Source organism: Sceloporus undulatus, chromosome 1, assembly GCF_019175285.1.
Source record: "Sceloporus undulatus isolate JIND9_A2432 ecotype Alabama chromosome 1, SceUnd_v1.1, whole genome shotgun sequence".
NCBI lineage: Eukaryota > Metazoa > Chordata > Lepidosauria > Squamata > Phrynosomatidae > Sceloporus > Sceloporus undulatus.
Window position 1 is genome coordinate 176197418 of NC_056522.1, and position 24007 is coordinate 176221424.

The following is a 24007-nucleotide window of genomic DNA, read 5'->3' on the forward strand; positions in this document are numbered from 1 at the left end:
TTTGTAGAGGTCTAGCCCATACTTTTACCTGTTTGTGGCTCCTGTCACCAAATTTTGCAAGGCAATGATTTACTGATGTTTAGATTCAAAACAAAGTACATCATTTTTAAAGCTGAATTATTTCCCCCAAAGCATGGACTATAAGTTTCACTTACTATTTGAGCGCCCCAAAGCAAAAATATCTATTATAACAGCACTATATGATCTTCACACTTTATTATTTCAAAATAAATTTTATTTGTTTAATATTTATTAATTAAAAATATTCATAAACTACCTCCAAGAGTAAAACCCTCTGATGATGCTATGATAGCTTCCAATAACCAATGAAAGCATCAAGAACATAACATCCAGCTGAATACACATATCAAAAACTGTTAACTGAATTAAGATCATTTCAGCAGCCCAGTAAATCCAAATTAAGATAAAGAGACCAAAAATATAAATTGGGAGACTCTCTGAAAGCTTGTAACAACAGAGAGTAGAGAAATCCAAATGGTACTTATTCCACAGATGATGATGATGATGATGATGATGTTTATATTTATTTATATCCTGCCCTTCTCCCAAAGCTGGGACTCAGGGTGGCTTACAACATTTAAAACACCATACAGATGTGGGGCAACAGCTGAGAAAGTATTTCTCCCCATACCGACCAAGTTAGTTGGTTCCAGGTCAGAGACTGTGCATTGCTTTGAAACTAAAGCGATAAAAATTGTGCTCTTAGCGTCCTTGCTTTTCTATTTCCTCAGTACATAGAAACTTCATAGAATCATAGAGTTGGAAGAGACCACAAGGGCCATCCAGTCCAACCCCATTCTGCCATGCAGGAACTCACAAACAAAGCATCCCCAACAGATGGTCATCCAGCCTCTGTTTAAAAACCTCCAAAGAAGGAGACTCCACCACACTCCAAGGGAGTGTATCCAACTGTCCAACAGCTCTTACTGTCAGGAAGTTCTTCCTAATGTACAGGTGGAATGTGAACTCTCCCTAAAATATAATATGATTATAGAGAGTACATATTTACATACTATACAATATGTACTAATTCTTCATATTTTGAAGTGTTGGCAGTAATAACATTTAGCAGTGTTTGTAGACAAATGCCTTCTTAAAGAAATGCAATCACATTTTTATTATACAAGCTATTGGTTAAAATACCCAGAGATTACTGCCCTCCTTCAATACAAAACTAGTTTTAATCTGTATTTTTCATGTTCTCACATACACTACGATGGCCACTGGTTAAACAAATAAATAGAGACACGATCAGAGTAAGAAAATGAATTCAGGACAATTTGGGTATCCAACTTTTTTAATGGTAAGAATGACAGTAGGAAAAGATCTCCTTCCTAGGAGGGAAATATCTACTAATTTGCAGAACTATAACACTACCTGCCTTTTGCTAAGTCTGTAACTTAATTATCAAAGGCCTCCTTTTCACTTGAGGCAAATAAATTGTACGCTTGCAAATTTGCTTACATAATTGCACACTAGCTTGCTAGCTGGTGTGTTAAGTTTCATTAGCCTTTGATAATGACAATGATGGCGTTTCAGTTGAAACTCCCTCCTTTCTTACTGACAACAATATAATTTTTGGGCAAGTAAATGTCGTTTTTGAAATCTTTGTCAATATAGTGAAGAGTGTTCTACTGTCTGACTGGTTCTAAAATGGGTTGTTACCCCACTGTCATGGCTAAAACAAATAAACAGAAATGAACGAGAGTAGTTAATGCAGGCAGCTGTGAAGATATAACAACACTGCAGTTCTTCAGCTTTTCCTGAGCCATGTAAAGCTACTATAATGCAACTACAGTACCACTTCCCACTAAGCTTTAATGGCTCAGGAAAAGAAACTAAGGGACTTCATTGGACATCAGATTAAGTGACTTTCAAAACTGATTCTTTTGCTGTCCAGTTCCATTATCTTTTCCATAGTCTCTTGATCAGCTTTCCTAGACATAGCTGAGGATTCCATGGTGACCTGTAAATTGCTTTTTTGGCTGCCAAATTGCTGTAACCCTTCTATTTTTATGTTTTTAAAAGAGCTTAAAGCTGTCCATCCTCTTTGGACATTTCTTTAAAATTGGCCAGTGCTTCGGAGGATTTCGTATATATCCAAAAGGCTTAGAAGATGTTGTGTCTAGTTTTTATTAAAGTCAACAAACATGAAAAGCCCAGAAGGGGATAAAAGCAACTTAGCCACTTTTATCTAATACATATAAATCTACCTAAAAGCTCCGTACAGTAGAAGTACTCAAAGTAGTACATTTCTTTCTTTCTTAGATGCACTTATGCTCCACACTTATGCTCCACACTCCTTCATATTGTCAAGTTCAATGTGAAGTGAAAGGCTGTGAGAAGAATAAGGAAGATCACTCTGGACAAGGCCAGGATGTATTAGTGTAAAAATAATGGTTAGACATTTCTATCAGGGTGACTGTTTTGGCACAGGCAGGTTGCATAGTATATTACAAAATGTTTTAGCAGAGCGTTTGCCAGATGCCTTGTTTACCTTCCCTGAGAAAAGAATACTGAAAACTTCCTTACATTATGCCACAGCTTCAGTTTCTAACAAAGCCTATTTGTTCAAAGAAAGGGGAGAAGATAATAACAATTCAACAGTATGCAGAAGGATCTTGTAGCACCTTAGAATCTAATTAAAAGACGTTGGCAATATGAGCTTTTGTAGACTTGAGTCTACTTCCTCAGATGCATGGGGAGGCACATGCATCTGAGGAAGTAGACTCAAGTCTATGAAAGCTCATGCTACTAACTTCTTTCAGTTAGTCTCAAAGGTGCTACAAGATCACTTTGTGTACTGATTTTCCAGACTAAAATGGCCATATCTTTGAACAATTGATTGTTTCAAAGAATGAAAGACACCAGATTGAAGCCCATGAATGAGTTAAACCCATGAATTCCGTGGCCTTAAATTAAAGGATGTGATTCCATGGTTATATAGGATCAGTATAGAATCTATTTAGGATCTTACTGCAACTATGTAGGAATATGTCTAACTATGTATATAGCTGATTCTTGCTCCATCCTGCTGCTCCATCACTCCCCACCCCTTCTCTGGGCAATTCATATGCAGGATAGGTATTATGTGGGCCTCTTTTGAAATAGTGGTCCTTTTGAAGTAGTGGCTTTGAAATTCACTCCTGTTCTGAATCTCCTGAAAGGAGTATTCTTTTTAATTAACAACTTTATATGTGATATCAATAAACATACTTAAAAATATAGATTAAAAATGGATCCACTCAGCAATTTAATGGCGAAATGCTATGCAGGTAAACCAGTTTGTTCAACCATCTGTGTTTAAAAGCAGGATGATTAGAATGTTTTGACATGGCTTATTTTAGAGAACTCTCTTTCTGACACACCTTAATATGATTTATGTGTTGGCATTGCCTCTTGGCTCAAAGGTCTAAAGTGAGAAAAAAGAAATAACTAGCAGTTCAAGGGAAAAATGAACTTGACAGAAACATTGTTCATTTTGCTGTCTTTCTATCAATATAGCATAGAAAAGAATGCCTAATTCTATATACACTACAGATATGCAACATACTACAAATGTGTAGACGCTCACTGTTAAGAGTAGAGTGCATTCATTTCATTAAAACGAGTAAAAAGTTTGCAATTTATTTAAATTTTATAGTGTAAGATTTAAATGGCAGTCCAAAATTGTGTTAATGATGCTAAAGGAAATGCATTTGGCAGAGCAAATAAAAGCATATCAGGAATTTAAACAGGCCTGAAAAATGAATTGAAATCAAACACTTAAAATGGAATGTGCCCAGTTTTGACTATAAAGAGCAAGGGTTTTCACTCTAATTGATAATAATAAGGCCAACTGAGACCACATATCTGTAAAATGGGATACTATCGAGTAAGTAGAGTTTAAATTTTGATATTCTACCGTCTCAGAAAGAGGAAGAGAAGCCAAACTACAAATTAAGGAAGACAGGAAACTGAAATTGTGATTTAAGTACCACTTAAATAGTGAAAAATAAATTGTGAATCTACAGTAATGTTAATTATGCACTTTTGATGGAATATGAAATGTAAATGTGGTATCTGGAATAGCAAAAGACTGCAGATTCATTACAAAACTGTTGAGCTACCTGCTTGATGAAGGGCAAATGTTCTTTAATAGGAATGTAAAAGAAGTGAGGATTTTATCTGTTCACACATGCTATGTTTTGTATCAGTCAGAAAGGAAACAAAACAATGTTTGTGAAATATTTAAGTATTTTAAAACTTATAACAAAAGGGTGCTTAAGAAATTTCAGGTGATTCAAAGTTAGTAGGAGAACTTCAGTAGATACATATGGGCAGATACAAACATCTTCATTTGTATTGATAAACTAGAATGACAGAAGGGTGTGCAGAAAGTAGATCAGGATGCACTAACACAATTCCAGGTGACATGCAGTGTATGAACAAGGACTTCCAATTTCCAATAGTTGAACAACAGCAAGTAAAACTGCAAACGATATTCTTTTTAATGCTGAGGCTGGTCAACAGTAATTGCTTGTCACTCTGAGGGTCATTTGTAAAACAGAGAGTACTGATTGGTAACTTTTGATAAGATTTTTGTGCCATTCTGCTGGCCAGATACAGTGTTGTGTTAAAATCCCTATGTATATTAATTCAGATAAAGATTTGTTCTTATCTGTCTAGGTGAACCTACAAAGCTGGTCTATGAATGTAATAGATTACTGATGGATAATGACTGATTGAACGCACTGTATAGCTCATGGTGTGCAGATCATTAGTGATGCCCCCTGAACTGGTCTACCAATATTTTCTTTCTTTCTTTCTTTCTTTCTTTCTTTCTTTCTTTCTTTCTTTCTTGTAGTTCCTCCACATGTGAAGTCTACCCAGCCTGGAATAATACACCCTTGAAAGGACCTTTTTACAAAAATTTCACAAAAATTAATTTTGTTTCCTAACATTCCAATAACATAGGCAGGATTTTATCCACACCTTACAGGTATAGAAATTTAGAGAAGATAAAGATTTATATAAGGAGATTAGGGATCTTGGGAGTCATAAGGATTATCATGGTTTATAAGATACTTGGCTACATATATTTAAGAGCACAGCCCCAACTAGTGGTTGGTTCATCCTTAGAATATAACTCAAACTTTGTTATATATATTATACATATAATCTTTTGATTATATTTTTACAGTATATTTTCTCTTCAGAAATCTCTGTAGGACAGGAAAGGAATATGTATTAAAGTGTACTGTAAAGGAAAATGTATTAAGTTTTGTTACTTCAGAGAGAGAGCGAGACAGAGACATGAATTTGGCAATGTGCAAATGTAACATGCAAATTGCAAACATGCAAATTGCTTCTTTGAATTAGTACATTGTGTTCACTTGTAAAGTATTTTAACTGCAAATGTGCTTTTTCTTAGCTTCATGGCCTTTAGCAGTAATTCTTTGGCAATCAGATATTATTAAAGGGAATTCCTTCTCAATTTGCCTAAGGTTTGGTGGAATTTTTTGTGACTCCTGAAGTTATAAGAATTACTGGTAAGGGTTGGAGATTTTATTTCTTGTATTTGGTAGCTTAAGAGGAGAGAAAAAGAACTGCCTTATTTTTAGGGTTGAAGCAGACATTTGGATTTTAGTGTTATAAAGTAGCAGTTAGTGAGGCTTGGAGGCTCTTTTCAAGTTTTCCAGCTCACCAAGTGGTAATCTCAGCCTTGGAGGAGAAAGGAGGTTACGGAGCTCCAGTTATTGCAAAGAGGTTCACAGTCGGAAGGATTAATGATTTGTGATGACCCACCTTAGCTGATCTCTTGCAGTGTGCAAGACAGTGAGACAAGATGTTAAACTAAAGCTGAAGAACTGTTGGTCTGATGAGAATCCAAAAGCTAACGATTAACTATGAGCTGCAATGTGTGTTACGCTAGAGGAATCGGAAACAACATTTTCTAAAATATATTTACTGCAATAAACAGGTTGCATAGAATATTGTTCAGTTCTTTCTCTTAAGACTCAAGAGAACTCAAATGTTAATTCCTTGTACCTAATTCCCACTGCATTCAAGGGAATGTATTTTCAAAGATGCAAGTTTAGATTATAAATTGATGCTATAATCTAATTAGTTTTTATTTGGGGAAAAACAACACCCTCTGGGCAGGAGCTCTAAGCACATTTACTTGGAAGTACATTTCACAGAGGCCAAACAACCTGATAGCTAATAAAAAAAGCTTAAAATTGAGTGTCATACTGGCCAAGTTAAGATATAGTAATCTCAGTCCAATAAATCATGTTTTTAGCATGAGAACAAGTCATGCCTTCTTAGTCTCTCCACTTATTTGTCCAGTCTGAATTACAAAGTTATATACGTCTCTTCACAATTATGTTTCACTGAGGTTACTGGAGCTTATTTTCATGTATGTGATGTGTGTATAGGACTCCACCCATAATTTTAAAACCCAGTTACCCATTGATGGTTGAATTGGAAAATGGTACATTTTATAAATCAGAATACGAAACTAAGGTTTAGATTGCATTTTGAAAAGTTAAGGCAGAATTGTTATATTTAATGTTAAACCTTAAGTATGACCTACAATATTCTTAATACTATAGGAGTTTGTCTTCAGTGAATTCTACCTGGGTTGCAGCATACATTTTGAAATCACTGTATATCTAACTGCTAGATTAAAAGGTCTACTTTGGGAACTTTATGCCAAATAAAAAGATATAAAGGGACCCTGCCACATATGCAGCAGCTTTGAGACAGAGAAAAAACAAGCAAACTTCCATGGACTCCATTTTACTTCAACAGATGTCTGGAATGAAGCCTCTGTAGAGAGACATATATAACAAAGGGTGGGACAGGGGATTTAGCTGCACTCCATACATCTGATGAACTGGACTGGAACCTTATGCTGGACATTTATTTTTCTGGGTCAGTCTCAATGGTGCTCTAGGATTCTGTCAAAACTTTTTATACTGAAATAGATTAACATGGATATGCCTTTGAATATGACTACAATGGAAAACACTTATGTTAAATGATACTAATAATTAAAATGTCACACATTTTTTCTCCAAATATTCTGTTTGCTTCATGCTTTCAGTGCCTTACCTAGTGTAGCTGTTACGTCTTGAATTTGGGAAGGATCGAGTATTTGTACTGGAGGCTGGGAGACTGCTTTGAACTCTCCGTTCCTGTTGTGGCAGTAAACTCAGATCCACAAAAGCTTCACTTAAAGCATCTCCTCTGTCTATATATCCTGGAATTTCTAAGTCAAAGGGGAAAAAAAAAGAATTAAGTCTTTTATTGCCACAAAGATTTATAGGCGGTTGCAATTGCCTCCCATTCTAATTTATACATTAGATTAGTGCCTGTTAAAATAGTTTTTACTATAGCAAATTTCTTTCTCAATTGTCAGGTAACCTTTGCAGTCTCTTAAAATATTGATCAAACAGGATCATATACTGTAATTTAAAATAATTAGGAAGTCTTTTTCTTTCTATATGGGTAAAATTTCTGGGAGAAGTTGACTTGTTATTGGTAATGCATCTAAAGAGATGGGGATCATCTGACCCTCTAGATGTCATTGGGTTGCAATTCCCAACAGCTCTAGCTGGAATAGCTAAAGGTGAGGAATGCTGGGAGTTGCAGCCAATGTATGCATGTTTCCCAGCCCTGATCTAAAAGATTCATAGCCCCATAAAAGCAAGCTTTGCAAGAAGTCATATAAAGCATGATCCAAGTTTTGGGAACCACTTAAATTAAGTGTATTTAAGCACTTAAGGGGCTGAATGCATGAGTGGGATGCTACAGGCCAGCCCTATGGAGTAAAGCCCCCATGGTATCCCACCTGCAGTTCACTCTCTGGGTTGGCACAGTGACTGATGAGTGTTCACATGCCAGTGTGTACAGCCACTTCATTTGTAATTCACAACTCTGTTACTAGGGTGTAAATCCTATTGTCAATACTGGAGATTACATCTGAGTAAACATGTACAGGATTAGTTTTTATATCCCATTGATTACAATGAAACCTGGAGGGGCCACATTCTGTCTGGAACTGGCTAACTGGCTTTTTCTCTGTTTAAACAAATAGGAATGACACAAATCTCTGTTGAGAAATAATTTTACTATATAATGTCAAAGTGAAATAATTGGATTTTAAAATCATTTCTTTCCTTATTCATTAGTTATAACCATGGTTGCCAGATTGGAAACTAAAGACTCTTCATGTACGTTGAATTGTTGTGGAGAAGATGGAATTTCAGCATATGTTGCTTGTCAGGCAATAAGGAACTCCTGCTGAAATTCCCTCTCCTATGCAGACATTGAAAGCCAACATGGTGTAGTGGTTTGAGCATAGGACTATGACTCTGGAGACCAGGGGCCCTGCACTGCCATGGAAATCCAGTGGGTGAGCTGGGCAAGTCAGAGGACGGCAAAGGCTAACCCCTTGGAACAAATCTTGTCAGGAGAACAGGTTCACATTAAGATTGCTGTAAGTCAGAAATGACTCGAAGATAATTTGATCTAAAAGGGCCCAACTGTGAATCTTAACATATTCATGTTATCCAAGTTATCCACAATTGTCAATGTTAAACATTTGCTATTTTGTACAATCTGTTGTATACTGTTTTTATGGAAATTTTATGTGTCTTGTAATATTACTTTGATTTTTGCAATGACCATTGGTCAAAAGCAATAAAGAGAGACTGACTTGAAGATACACAACAACAACAACAACAACAACAACACAGATATTAGATGTACAGTTTTCATTTTGACAATCCTAGTGAATTATGATGAACATGAAACACATTTTAATCCCATTGATTAACTGGACAATATTACTCTCAAACCAACAGTTCAGTTGAAGTGCTGCGCCAGTTCAATTAAAGTTAGTAACAGCAGTAATGTCTTCTTTTCTTTTCTCCTCCCTCTTTCTTTTTTAGGACAGTGACTATAAATAGGTCAGGAAACCGATGGAGTAGCATCTTTATAGCAACTATTTAAAATTTCCAAAACCAAACAGTTAAAATTACAGTTGAAATTATTTTTGACAACTCCTAATCTAAAAAGAAAATGCATAAACACATACTGTTATGTGGGACACTTTTAAAAATAAACCCCATGCTTGCAAAGCTGGGACTGAGAAAAAACATATTGCCTATGGCCTGTTACAGACAGCCAAAATAAAGCTGCTTCGAGTCACAATGGAGGTATGGTGTTTCAATGATGCATGCGTCTTAAAAGTCCAGAAGCCACACCAAAGCCACGCTCCAGTCTGGAACATGGCTTTGGTGCAACCTCTGGACTCTTAGGACGCATGCATCATTGAAACATCATACCTCCACTGTGACTCGAAGCAGTTTTATTTTGGCTGTCTGTAACAAGCCTATGTCAATTTAAAAAGGTTTTCTTGCAAATCATAAGACTTTCCATTCCCCTGTTTAAATACTGTTTTATATATTTTTGTGCTATAGGGTCTCTGTATTCTGAAATTCAGTTTCCATATAACCCAAGTTAACATCATGAATAGCAGTTATAATCTAAAAGTGAGGATGTTACACCATACTATCTGTTATTACATTTGTGATAAATACCAGAAAAGGCTAACCATCCTAGGATGGCAAAGAAGCCTGGAAATACTCATTATACTTTGCCACCAAGGACTATTTTCACAAGATGGGAGACAATAAATCAGTGTTTCTACTGATGAATGACAGTGAAAGCATGGTGTAGTGGTTTGAGCATTGGACTATAGCTCTGGAGAACAGGGTTCGAATCCCTGCTCAGCCAGGGAAACCCTCTGGTTGCACAAAGGCAAGTCATTTTTTATTTTCAGTTGCGAGAAAGAGATTATGATGACAACAGACAAACAGGGCAACCCTAGCTAGGCACTCAGGAGCAAACATTTTTCACTTTAGAGGAATTTGCTGTTTAAAAATGCTGAGAAACTAAAATATATCACAGACATGGTTTCAAGGTTGGTTTTTTTTTATTTAGTGGGAAGAATGGCAAAGGAGAAAGAGTTGCAGAGAAAGAGGGACGGAAGTAATTATTGCTGTTGCTAGGCTTACATTTTACACAATTCTGCATTCTTTCAATATTATGAAGCAATGGAGATTATCACACCAGGAATCCCAGTGGGAGAGACATGGGATCGAAAAGACAAAAACAGATGCTATCACATTTACCTGTGTCTGAGCTATAGGCAGTCCGTATCCACTCAGGCAGCCCGTCTGCAACCTGGACTTCTCCCGCAGCTTTTTCAAGAACGGGGAAATCTCATTCCTGAAAAAGCCGTGAGTTGCAGACTGGCTGCCCAAGGAATATAGGCTGCCTAAAGCCCGGACATAGGTAAATGCCATAACATCCATTTTCAGCTGGATTTTAGAAAAGTCTCAGAGATGCAGCATACCTTATCGCACTATGACACTATAGCATCATAGCAATGGGTCGGTGCTGCTAGTGCGTATGCCTCACCGCATGGCATCACTGTCATCCTGCTATTGTCCCATTCGAGACTATCTTGAAAGAGTTTTTTTTAACTTACTGTCCCAAGTCCACTAACTATCCTGTTTTGGTTACAGTGTGAAAGTTAAAATCCACTTCAATAATAGTAGGCGTGCTCTGGGTGGGGAGGAGGAGAAGCAGAGGTGGACATTTCAGTTTAATTTCCTTTGTATCAGCGAGAAACTTCTAAATGGTTTGCCAAATGACCACTCTTTCCACTTGTTAGAAGCTGAAACTTGGTTCACACGTGCTAGATGCTGTGGTGGCCGCATCTCTCTCTCCCCCTCTCTCTCTCATAGACACACACATACACATACTGTGAGGAAAAGCAAAAACAGTGTTACAATTTAATAAAATAATTTATTTTATTTTCTTGTCTCTGGCTGTTTCAGACATTTTCCTTTCTTTCTGGGTATTTCAGACGAGATCAGTAACTGCTGACTTTCATCTGCTATTGTTTACAGACAGTTGATACTGTATTTCCATTCTAAGGGGGCAGACACACACACATGGAAATGGAAAAAAACCCTTTAATTTATAATTTATATGGGGGGGGTATGTGTGTGTGGTGTATGTATGTGTGTGCAAAGGGGAAGCACTTGGTAGATTGTGCCAAATGCTGTATGCAGCGATTTTTAGCACAAATGAAGACTGCAGTGCAAGGATTCCAAATGTGCAACAGGGAAGAGAGCAGTCCCAATTGCATAGCACCTTTTAAAACAGTGTTTTACCAATTTTTTGGGGGGGAAGCGGGATACAAATAAACATAAAAATAATATAATAATAACAGCTCTATTTATTGAGAGAGCAGCCCAATGTGATAAAAGGCCTAAATCACACTTGTTCTGATCATGGGGGAAGAGTGGCTATTACTCAAAAAAGTGAAGAATATATATATATATATGAGAATGATAAAAGTTGTCAGAAAGACTTTAGGGGTACTGGATACCTCATATCTTGCTAAGCATTTCTTCCCTAAATACTAGATTTCTGATAATGTTCAGTGCCCATATCCCAGCCAGTTCTCCTTGGATGGGGATGTAACTATTAATTAATCTTGTGTCCTGTGGGACTGAGGATTCCCAGATGCACATATGTGGCTGGCATAGATGCTGTCCACGTTTCACTTGGGTTTTGTTGTTGTTGGTTTTTTTACTGCAGGCATACCAGCATTACTCCTGTGTTCTATGGATATATTTAATAAAACTTGTGTTCTTTTATTTATTTATTTACTTATTTAATTCATTTGACCACTCTTCAGCTGAAGCGTACTACATCAAACTGTACTGATAAAATAAAATAAAACCAAGCAAACCCCAAAAAGAGAAAATGTATTACCACTATGTAATCAAAGACCTCTGAGCTGTAACCCAAAAGTAAAACCAAAAATCGTATAGTTACACTTGTGGAACAGTATCATATGTGTGAATATAGCACACATACCACAAAATAGGCTAGTTCTTGCTTCTGGCCAATTTAGAAATGGCTTAAATCTGGGAAAGCTATCTAGATTTTCTCCAAATTAGACATAATTTTATCTTTTTCTTACTGGATGATTTTAAAAAAAATGCACAACTTCAGATAGTTAATGTAATACTTGCCTAGACAAAGAAATTGTGATGTAATTTCATGAGGCAAGTAGTCAGAGTGAAGCAGTATACATTTAGGACTGATATGTACAACCGGCCCTCTTTAATTTGATGATCATTACTAGCCCGGCTGGAAGAACCAGCCACCTATTTCTACAAGACACTCGTCACAAATGTTCCTGTAACTTGGCCTGAGGGGCATTCTGAGTAGACCTTCCCTATGTGCTTTTGTATGTAGAGAAGAAAATACACCTACTTTGTGTTGGCACGCTGCCCACAGATCAAGAAAACCTCCACAGCATTTTCTACAATGAAATACTTTTTAAAAGCATGTGATGGCATGGAAGCATGAAAATGGCCTCTTAATGTTGTTTGTAGCACTGACAGCTCTACTTAACAGGAACTATTATAATCTTCACAAAGTAGCAGCTGCTCTTCTATTAAAATAGCTTCTTTGGCATGAAAAATAAACTTGATAAGTGGAAGATAAGCCATTTTAGTATCTTTATATATGTTTGCAGTCTGCATGGTATGTGCTTCCAATTCTGCACAATCCGACGTTTACAGAGCAATCATAATGTATGACCTTAGGTAACAGGGACAGAAGAAGCCTTTAAAATGCTGTAAGGCTTTAATCAGAAATCATGCTGATTTTTGAAAAAATTCAATACACTCAACAAATGTAACTCTTCTAAAGATAAAGTTATGTGGTGGGGTTTATTTTATTTAGGGGTTTCAGATGTATCCTAATGAACTACTAGGTCAGATTCAAATCATTGCCTGTTCAAAGACAAATTAAAAAAAAATCCCCACAGACACAAGATAAGTAGAGAAAGACAAGACTGTAAGCAATGTAAAATAGAGGATTAGAGTTATAGCCTAAAGTTAGAAACTTGTTTAGGTTCTTTTTCAATGAAAACACTATATACATGTAGTGCTAACTATGACAGGGAATCAGAATACTGAGGCAAATCTATTTCCTTTTGCTGGGATATAACAAAATGTTCTTGACCTAGATAAGCTTGCCAAGGTGAGCATTAGGAATCCCATGAGACACACTGAGTAAAGGGTGAATGAAGGCTGTCAGGATTTGGATCCTATTTCTACTTACTTGGAAGTAACCTCAGGGGCAAAATGTGTAATATTACAATAAGGGATGCCCAGAGATAAAACCTTGGTTAAAAAGAATTTTGCAGACCTTTTCATAAAGCTCAAAATATTGATGGATACAAGTCAGTACTAAGCAGAATGATCCTTTCCCCCCTTTATGTTCATGGCACATGCTACTGGGAAACAGAGAAACTTTCAGTATAATTAATTTCCAGTTAATATTTTAGAGTCCCCACTTTCCTTGTCTTCATTCAACATCTATAAAACTCATGACACAATCGCATAAAGGAGTGTCACTGCATGTTTATTCTAAACTGATTGTGTTATGTAGGGGTACACAGGATTTTACACTGAAAATCACAGAATGATTTCTGAAGGAAAATAACTCCATAAACTGGTTGAATTAGGTATGGGGGAGGGACAGCATATTTTCTTAATGTTGAATGAAAACCTTTGAGGGGCAACAAAGGAGTTCTTGAAGTAGCTTTCAGTTCTTGCCTGTCTATCAACACTAACATATGCAAGCAGATATATGTCTAACAAGGTGGATGTCTAACAAGGCTGGATTATCCCTGGTGCCTTAGGAGCGAATGCACCATGGCCAAATATACTTGGGGTCCATCCTCTGACCCTGGAGCATTTAATATCCCTTGCAGGCCTCTTCTTGGTCCCCCTTCAACTTGTAACGTCAAGGTGGAATGGGATGGCATGGCCTGGAGTGGAATGGATTGTACTCATGTTAAAAGTGGCATGCTTCTCTCTATTGTACATTATATTTTTATTTTATAATTTATTTATGACATTTCTGTGCCACCACCCCTAAATTGCTTACATGCATGCAAAGAATTTTCTGGAACTCTTCTAGGCTACAACCATCTTAAACTGGCCTTAATGTCTAGAAAGGAAACTACAACTTTATCCACAACTGGGCAATACCTTTATTAGAGCCAATTAATATATCTCACAAAAGGTTGCAAAATCATTTTAAGTGTAAATTGAAGTAAGTATACCTTACAATTATCTTATAAGACTAAATTGTAATGTTGGTGCTGGTGGATGACAACATGTCACTTAACAGATTTTAAGATAAGATATTGATTGCTCCAGGAATAGGCTGCAACATTGAGTTGACTATATCTGGAAGATAGATTAGTTGGAAGAACTCTCCCACAAACATTAACCTAATTGTCTAGGGAGGAAAAAGTGGTGTGACTAGTCTGAGTTACGATTCAAACAAGTTGTGCTCCTCTCCTCCCTCTGGGTTAAAAAGGCTATTGCTGGAAATCAAAAACCACAGAATCCTACAGTTCAAAAGGACCACAAGGTCCAGCTAGTTCAACTCTCTGCTAGAGCAGAAATCCTAAATTAAAGAATCCTGGAAAAATCAACATTTAATCTCTTTTTGAAACTCCAATAGGAATCTACTACCTTTCAAGGTAGTTTAGTCCAGTGCTTAAATTATCTGTTATAGGGAACGGGGCACTGGTACCATTTTTCTGCCCATTGGCTATAATTGCTTCTTTCCTGGAAACTTTCCAGAGACCAGAAGCAGATGATTTGTGGATTGGCATGCTTTCTGGACCACCACTGAGAGGCACTGCTCTATTCCACTGTCAAACAGCGTTTACTATTAGAAGGTTCCTCCTAATATTTAGTTTCCTTGTACAGTAATCTGACACACTGAAGTAGCTTCCTGTTTTGGAAAAAACCCTGCTCTTCGGCCTAAAATGGGCCAGAGGAGTCTGAAAGCAAGTGCAAAATGCTCTCCACAGCCCAGAGGGCACTGGGGAGCTGTTCCCCCCCCCCCCCAGTGGGGTATGTGTGTTCAGACCTCCAAGGTCTCCTAGAGGACTAATGCAGACCCCAAATTCCCACAGTTGCCCACCCCTAAGGTCTAAATCACTGCAGACTTTAAAAACTAAGCACAACAGTTCCAAAAGCTCTGTGTGTCTGTGCATATGGCACTTTTCATGAATCTGGCATTTTTGTTAGCTGAAATCCTCTTCCAAATGCTTTCTTTATTGCAGGTGAGAGTTAGGTCAATATGAAAGTCAGAGAAGGAGGGAGGGTGGCCTTTTCAGGTGTGGTGCCCTTGTTGTGGAATGCTCTCCCTGAGGAGGCATGCTTGGCGCCAACCCAATTAACTTTTTAGCACCAGGTTTAAACTTTTTTTATTTGCTCAGGCATTAAAATACTGCTGCTGGCTGTTTATCTGCTCTGTGCTGAGGTTTTAAGTGCTGTGTTTTAAAGCAACCACAGAGCCATTTAAAATATAACGTAGTCTCATATAAAATACAGAAACACTTTAATAAAAATAAGATGAAAATTGTTGTGATGATCAGAAACAACAGGTGACTGTACATATACATATAAAGAAGCAAGAACGTGATGTTGGGATCATGGGTTGTGACTGAGGACCCAAACAGACAGGCCAAAATAAAGCTACTTCAGGTCACTTTGGAGGTATGCTGTTTAAATGACACACAAGTCTTAAGAGGCCAGAAGTTGCACCAAAGCTGTGCTCCAGTCCTTAGGACTGGGCCATGGCTTTGGCATAGCTTCTCGGCCTCTTAGGACACATGCATCATTTAAAGAGCATACCTCCAAAGTGACCTGAAGCAGCTTTATTTTGGCCTGTTTTGGCCCTAATATCAAGAAACCTAACGCTGAGCTATAAAGCCCTATATGGCTCAGGTCTAGGCTATTTGGCAGACTTATCTCCCTGTATGAGCCAGCCTAGGTCCCGAGATCATCAGGAGAGGCCCTTCTCTCCATCCCACCACCATCACAAGCACAGTCGGTAGGGATGCAAGAGGGGGCCTACTCAGTGGCTGCCCCTAAACTCTGGTACTCCCTTCCCATGAAGGCCAGATTGTCTCTACCTGCTGCCCTTCCACTGGCAGTGCTCTTAAAAGAGAATGTTTTAAGGTTTGGGCTCTGAGTGCTGTACTGTTTTAAATCTGAACTGTTTTATTGTTTTTCACTTTTAATTGTATTTTATCTTTTTAAGATTTCAATTATTTTAATAGTGTCAATAGTTTAATGCCATTTTAATCTTCACTTTTTCTGGGTTTTTAGCTGTTATGCTGCTGTTAACTGCTTTCATGTCTACTCCAATTAATGGCAACCCTGTGTACGAGACATTTCCAAACCTCTACTGAGGTCCTGCAGATTCACATCTGTGGCCTTCCTGATTGAGTCTATCTATCTGGCATGTGGTCTTCCTCTTTCTACTTCCCACTACCTTTCCTAGCATTATTGCCTTTTCTAATAAGTCATGCCTTCTCATGATATGGTCTAAGTATGACAGTCTCAATTTCGTCATCTTGGCTTCCAGAGAGAGTTCAGACTTGATCTGTTCTAGGACCCATTTGTTTGTCTCTTTGGCCATCTACAGTATCCTCATTCTGTCCAGTACTATGTCTTAAATATGCTGATTGTCTTCCTGTCTGCTTTCTTCACTGTCCAACTCTCACATTTGTACATGGTGATGGGGAAAACAATGGTTTGGATTATTCTAACTTTAGTGTTAAACTGTATATCTTTACACTTTAAGATCTTATCTAGTTCTTTCATGGCTGCCCTTACCATTCCTAATCTTCTTCTAATTTCGTGACTGCAGCTTCTGTTCTGATAAATATTTTTAAATCTTTAAATCTTTTTGATTTTTTGATTTCCTCATTTAATTTATGTTGATCCTCTGTCGTCATTATTTTTGTTTTCTTTTTGTTGAGCAGCGAGCTTGCCTTTGCATTTTCTTCTTTAAGGAGCTTATCAAATTAACAAATAAACCGGTTTACCTCTTCTGGCTTGAATTCAGGATCTGGGATGCCTCCAGATGTTATCATACCTAAATTGCTGCTGATCTAGCCGGGATGCCACTGCCCGGATGCATCCTGGGTCAAAGTCTTGCTCAGCTGGCATTTTTTGAAGTCAGAAGCTCCCCGACTTCAAAAAACTGCTGGCTGAGTGAGGCTTCAACCTGGGATGCATCTAGGCAGTGGCATCGGTGTTAGATCGGTGGCAATTTAGGTTTGACAATATCTAGGGGCATCACGGATCCTGAATTTAAACCGGAAGAGGTAAGTGGCTTATTTGTTAATGCGACAAGCTCCTAAGTTTCTTTAGTAATTATTCCAAGTCTATGATGTTTTCTGCTAATAGTATGGTGCCATTTCCATATCTTACATTATTGATGTTCCTTCCTCCTATCTTCACTCCACCTTCTTCTGAGTCTAAACCTGCTCTCTGTATGATATTTTCTGCATAGAAGTTAAAAATATACGGTGAAAGAATGCAGCCTTGCCTGACCAATTGGGAACCATTCTTTTTCTCCATATTCTGTCCTAACAGAAGCCTCTTGTCCTAAGTGCAGATTTCTCACCAGGACTATCAAATGTAGTGGCACTCTCATTTCTTTAAGAACATCCCATAGCTTTTTGTGATCTGTCTAGTCAAGGCCTTTGTTGCAGTCTATAAAGCACATGCTGATTTTCTTCTGGAATTCCTTGGTGTGGCCCATTACCCATTGTATGTTTGCAGTGTGGTCCCTAGTGCCTCTTCCTTTCCTGAATTCTGCTTGTGCCTCTTGGATTTCTGTTTCCATATATGCTGCAGAATTTTGAGCACAATTTGGCTTGTGTGCAAAATTAATGTTATGGTCTTATAGTTGCTGCAGACTTTTGTGCATCCTTTTTTTGTGGATGGGGATACATATTGATCGCCTGTTGGCCATAATTTTGTTTTCCAAATTTGCTGACAAAATTAGTTAGCACTAGAGTTGCTTCTGTCTGTGTGCATTGCAGAAGTTCAATTTAGCTGTACTGTTGTTTTTTTTAATTGCAGGCTGGCTTGACTCCCAGTTCTGGGAGACAGGAAGGACAGAAATAAAACAATAATTATAACAGTTTCATCTTATTTATGGGTTATTTTTGTGCAGTGACAACTAATGAGAATAATCTCTATTTTAACACTGCACAGCTTCGCTAGCTTTTTCTCTGGCCAATGTGATGACCATAAACCATAATCCAGCCACTGTTAAGCATGTTCAAGTGCCATTTGTTCTTTTGGGAGTTATTCATGTACTTTACATTGCAGAATCAGAACCTATCATCTATTTTTTAAAAACATATTATGATTGTTAAAAGATTGTAGCACAAACTATTCAAGTTGGATTCACCTTAATATAGGTATGTTATAATCTGAAAGCTCAAATTGGTTCCATGGCATGAAACTCCTTTTACTAATTCAGTAACATGCATCAAATGAACCACACTTAAAAAGAGACAACCTTGTTCCAGTAAACCAACTTGAATAACATTCTGATTTGATTACTTCAACTATTGTTTTATGTGGGATTGTCCTTGGCCAATACAAAATCTGTGGCTCAATTACTAAAGAGAGTGGGCCTAGTATTGTGATGGGAAAGGCAATAGTATTGAATGCCAGCATGGGTACTGGTTTGAATGCTGGGCTAGCACTTTGGGGAACCAGGATTCAAATCCCTGCTTGGCCATGGAAAACTACTGTGTGACCTAGGGTAAGTCACTCTCTCATCCTTAGAGGGAAACCCCCTCTGAACAATATCTTTCCAAGAAAATGCCATAATAAATTTGTCTTAAGACTGCCATAAAATGGAAATGGTTTGAAGGCACACATTACCTACAGAACACCATTAAAGCTTGAATAGCTTTAAATAATTTTTGTATATAATTCTTGTATTTTTATTAATTCCATTGTTTTTAATTATTTTTATTGGGGTGTATGTGTTCTTTTATTGTTTTTATTTTTATGTTTTAACTAATTTTTTTTTCTGAAAGTGGGGTAAACATTAATATATGGGGAGATTTTCAGCTACCCCATTTATAGTACTTGCATAAATTGTTAAAAAGCTTACCTATAGCCATTACTATCCCTAATTCTTCAACTTACCACATTCATCATAATAAAAAACCGTACCATAGTATTCTTATTTTATGTATGCTGAAAGACTCCTAAGAACATGGTAAACCCAGAGCTTAATTTGGATTTTGGCTCAAGGCTAAATAAACAATACTGGCAAAACACTTTGAGATGTTTTGTGTTGGAAGACTGTGACACTTACTTGGAAAGGCTTTTTCTTCTATTGTGTTAATTTTAAACAAGTAAACAAAACATCTTAAGGGAATGTTCACAATAAGGGTGCTAAGTGCATATAGTTTCTTGATGAAAAATGTTAATAGCTAATAAGAGCTAGATATGTCAAATTTAAGCCAGGTGAAACAATTACATTTCAGACTGACATGCTGCTCACTTTTACTTTGCATTCCATAAAAATGCAGGCAAGCCTGTCCCTTGTTTTGAGATTCTTGTATTAAAGTTTGAGACTTTTGTGTTTTGCAGTTTTTTGAATTGAAGTCTCATCAGGCAGTAGACATAACTGATAGCTGAAACATTTTCTTGACTTATTTTAACCTCTAAAATATATGACCATCACAATTTCATCTCAATAGCAAGGCTTTTAACGTAGAGGACTATGTTTAAAGTTAGAGCTGTTTTCTAAGAGCAGAATGAAAGGCTGAACTGACAAGATGTGCCTGGCCAAATTTTTAATGGCCCAGTGCACACATTTAGCTGACAAGTAAGTGAAATCTGACCCAGATGCTCACCCTTTCTTGCTACTTCAAAACTGATTTGGGTTTAAACATCTAACACCTACAGGTGTTCACATTCTCTAGTTGTCAGCAACTCAGTCCTCACCAGATATTGTTATTAGGACATGGTCAGGCTAAAAGATATCTAGGACCCCACAGGTGACACCAGTGAAAGCATCTTGCCCACCTGTGCCCCTCAAGGCTTTTGCTGAAAGAGTAGTTAGTGACATACAATATTGCTAAAGCAACTATATTGAATGTACTGCAGCTAGAAAGTGAAACAGTGTGCAGGCATTTGATTTGGTAATCCATGGTCATGGGACTAAAACATAACATTTAAGCTTAGAAGACAATAAATTGGCTTTCTGATCCAGTACCATTTCAAGCAATCAAACTTGAGTAGGCAAAGGATATCCAAATAAGGTGTTATCTGTTTAAAAATTAAAGGCAACTTTCCTTCCACCACCACACCTGAGGAAAACAAGATGAGGATGCTATATCTCCACAGTAAAGAAGCTCAAAGCATTGTTATTTCTGTCAGTACATATTGTCAACAATACAATTTGATTGCACAGCATAAGATAAAATATGTTTGTTGTTGTTAACTGCTCTTGAGACAACCTTGACTCATAGCAAACCTGTGGATGAGACACCTCCAAGCCCCTCTGTCTTCCATGGCTCTGCTTATGTCCTGTAGATTCAGGGCCATGACTTCCATGACTGAGTCTAGCCACCTGGTATTTGGTTTTCCTCTCTTTGTACTACCCTCTACCTTTCCCAGCATTACTGTTTTTCTAATAAGTCATGCCTTCCCATGATGTGGCCAAGGTACAACAGCCTCAGTTTGATCATTTTGCCCTTCATTAGGAGTTCAAGCTTGATCTGTTCAAGGACCTAGCTGTACATGGTGATGGGGAACACAATGGCTTCGGTGATTCTAACTTTAGGGCTCAATAGTGTGTCTTTGCTCTTTAAGATCTTGCCTAGTTCTTTCATCTCTGCCCTTCCCATTCCTACTTTTCTTCTTATTTTTTTGACTCCAGTCTCCACTGTGATCAAACTTTGATCCAAAGTATGAAAAATCTTTAACTATTTGATTTCCTTGTTATATGGGTTGAATTATATACTGTAGATCCTCTGCGGTCAGTATTTTTATTTTCTTTATAGTCAGTAGTAAACCTGCCTTTGCACCTTTGATCTTCCTTAGTAATTATTCTAAGTCTATGATATTTTCTGCTAGTAGTATGGTGTCATATTCCTTCCTCCTATCACCACTCCTCCTTCTTCTTGAGTCTAATCCTGCCCTTCATATGATATTTTCTGTGTACAAGTTGAACAAGCAGGATGATAGAATGCAGCCTTGCCTGGCCCTCTTGCCAAAATATATACTAAAATATATACTAAAATATGTAGCATACAGTATTTTGCTAACTAGACCACATAGGCTAATTATACTAAACAATGTCAGAATACGAACACCATGCCTTGTCTCTACACACCATAAAAACAATTACGAGAGCAATGGTAAAAGCTCTTCGGGTGTAATGGAGAGGGAAGCAAAAATGTGAAGGGACCAAATACTACTGATACTGTTTTATTTTTATTTTTTTTAAGGGTCACTAAAAACAGAATGAAATAATTAAAAAAAAAACAAGATTGAAAAAATAAATGTGTATCAACTACCAATATGGCTACAATTTGAATCTGAATTCCAGATTACATTGACAAAAAAGAGAATGTGAACCCGAAACCTGTCATGGACACGGAGAGGATTCTGGGGAAGTGCTATCATCTTCAATTTTTAAGCAAGTGTATTTTTAAATCAGATCAACTGATTGTAATTAATAAAAATCTCTTAGTTTGCAGTACCATCTCAAACCATTAGGTGCCATACCTAACCTCTCCTAAGCAGACTTGGAGGCAAATTTGGGAGATTCAGGAGGTATGCTGTTTAAATGACACACACATCTTAAGAGGCCAGAAGCTGTGCCAAAGCTGCACTCCAGTCCTTAGGACTGGAATGAGGCTTTGGCACGGCTTCTGGTCTCATAGGACGCATGCATCATTTAAACAGCATACCTCCAAAGTGACCTGAAGCAGCTTTATTTTGGCTTGTCTATATGGGCCCTCAGTTCTCAGTAGGGCCTTTAGTACTTCTCTCTGCAGGGCCTCTGAAGTCTTCAAACAGTTCTAAAAGAGAACAAGGGACAGACAAAGTATGCTGCTGCTTGATAAGAGACAAAGGAAGAAAATATGACACTAGGGTGGGAGAAAGAGAAAAATAGCAGAGGGAAAAAAAGAGAGTGAGTACAGTACTGGGTTGGAAACTAGAGAGTTTATAACCCATGCAAAACTGCTAATTCTGTCAGCATACAATAAATCAATCCATTATTTTTTGTACCTAATTTTTTGTTGTAATCCGCTTTGATTCCATGGAGAAAAGCAGAATAGAAATAAATTATTATTATTATTATTATTATTATTATTATTATTATTATTATTAACCCACTTTCCTGCATGTTGAGTACCATATTTCCTGTTAATTACACCCATTAATTCAACCATTTCAACAATATCTAAACATTTGAACAACCTTTCCCAAGTCCAAAAATGGAATTACAGTACTGCATTAAGAAATTTGCTCTCAACAGTTTTTGAGTATTGGAGAAATTGTCTCTGAGGTCGCATTGGATATGATTAAGAAGCACTAATAAAGCAATCTAGCCTGAACATGTATCCTTAAACATGCAGTATCAGGTCAATTATCTGCTTCCAGTAATACCGAGAAAACACTTGAGCAAGTTTCTAAGAGAACACTTACACTCTAACCAGGATGGGTTTTTTTAAAAAGTAATAAAATTGCTCATAAAATGATTCTGAATGCCTTCAACATTAAATGTGATTTTGCTGGGTTTTTTTCAGCAATGCCTCCAGAGGACAAATGTTATTTCTGAGCCCGTACCCAACAGAAGTAAGGGATAGAACCAACTTGGCACTGTTAGCACACAGCTAACTACTTAGGGCCAGAAGGCACCGCACATTTGGAATCAAATCACTTCATTCTATAACATCCATCTCTTTTTTAATTGCTTCTAGTTTCTATCCACCTTACCTGCGCAGAATTATGACTCCTGGCCAGCACTACTTTCAAAATCTTATTTCCATTTGCTGCCTCCCCTCTCCTCCAAATTCCTGCTTTCTCATTTGGAAAGTAATCATCCCCTATTAGTTTTTCTTCTGTTGATGGCTCCATTTCCTTGTGGACGTGCCACTGGAACTTGGCTTCCCTCCTTTGGCCATTGCTACTGTTTATTTGGAGGTCTCTCCTCCCATAGCCTTGATATTGTGATGATGGTGTTTAGTTTTTGCTGCCTCTAGCCCCTGCCTATTTCATCCTACCATATCTCAAGCTTTCCATTTTATTCTTTACATACCTCTGCTACTGCTCCCCTTCATTGTCACTCTAGCTTCTTTTCTACTTTAATGTCAGAACTTGAAGAGACTGACTTTACCTTCCTGTATGACAGAGATGGATAACTTCCAGAGGTTGGAGGCCAAACTAGCCTTCCCAGGACCTTAGGAGATTAGTCTCTGCCCATCCATATAAAGCATTTGGCCAAAGCCTGGCTAGTCATACCCCAGAAACCTCTTGAGGTATAATTTAGTCATTTTAGTCTCTTTGCTGCCCAGGCATCTAATTTGCATATTATGCAAATTCAACTCATGTATTTTGTGCATTTTGGTTGACTGAATAAAGGTTTCAGTGTTTTGTGGATTTTGGATGTTATTGTACTTTGCTATATGGTCACCATGGCTAGCCCTGAATGTAGTACTAGGCTAGGAGCTCTTATTTCCTTCTTTCTCCCCCAGCTGGTGTGAAGAGAGGGAGGCTTCCAAGCAGCCCCAGAGAGTAAAGGGACTACTCTCTCAAGGGTGTTTGGAAGTAAAGTTCCTCCATGCGCCTAGCCCTAGGCTGAAGCTGCTGATGCAATCACCATACAACACAAGGCTGTCTCTATCCGTCTCCTTTCCTTTCCTGCCTTCTGGGTCTTTCAGGGAAAGTGGGGAGGGAATGTAAGAAGAAGGTGGCAACAGTATGCCTGTGTAGTACTAACTGGAACCTGCAGGATAAGAATGAGGCTCCCGCCAGTG

At 37.7% G+C, this 24007-nt stretch overlaps 1 protein-coding gene across 4 annotated transcripts in view; it reads right to left on the reverse strand.

The window, feature by feature from the left end:
- LOC121924095 (WD repeat containing planar cell polarity effector) overlaps nucleotides 1-24007 on the reverse strand; it is a 195982-nt gene that overhangs the window by 8044 nt on the left and 163931 nt on the right. For all 4 annotated transcript variants that reach the window (XM_042455221.1, XM_042455203.1, XM_042455212.1 and 1 more), the window contains one exon: nucleotides 7120-7276. In XM_042455221.1, the coding sequence (XP_042311155.1) occupies nucleotides 7120-7276 (157 nt within the window). The remainder of the gene's footprint in view (nucleotides 1-7119; nucleotides 7277-24007) is intronic.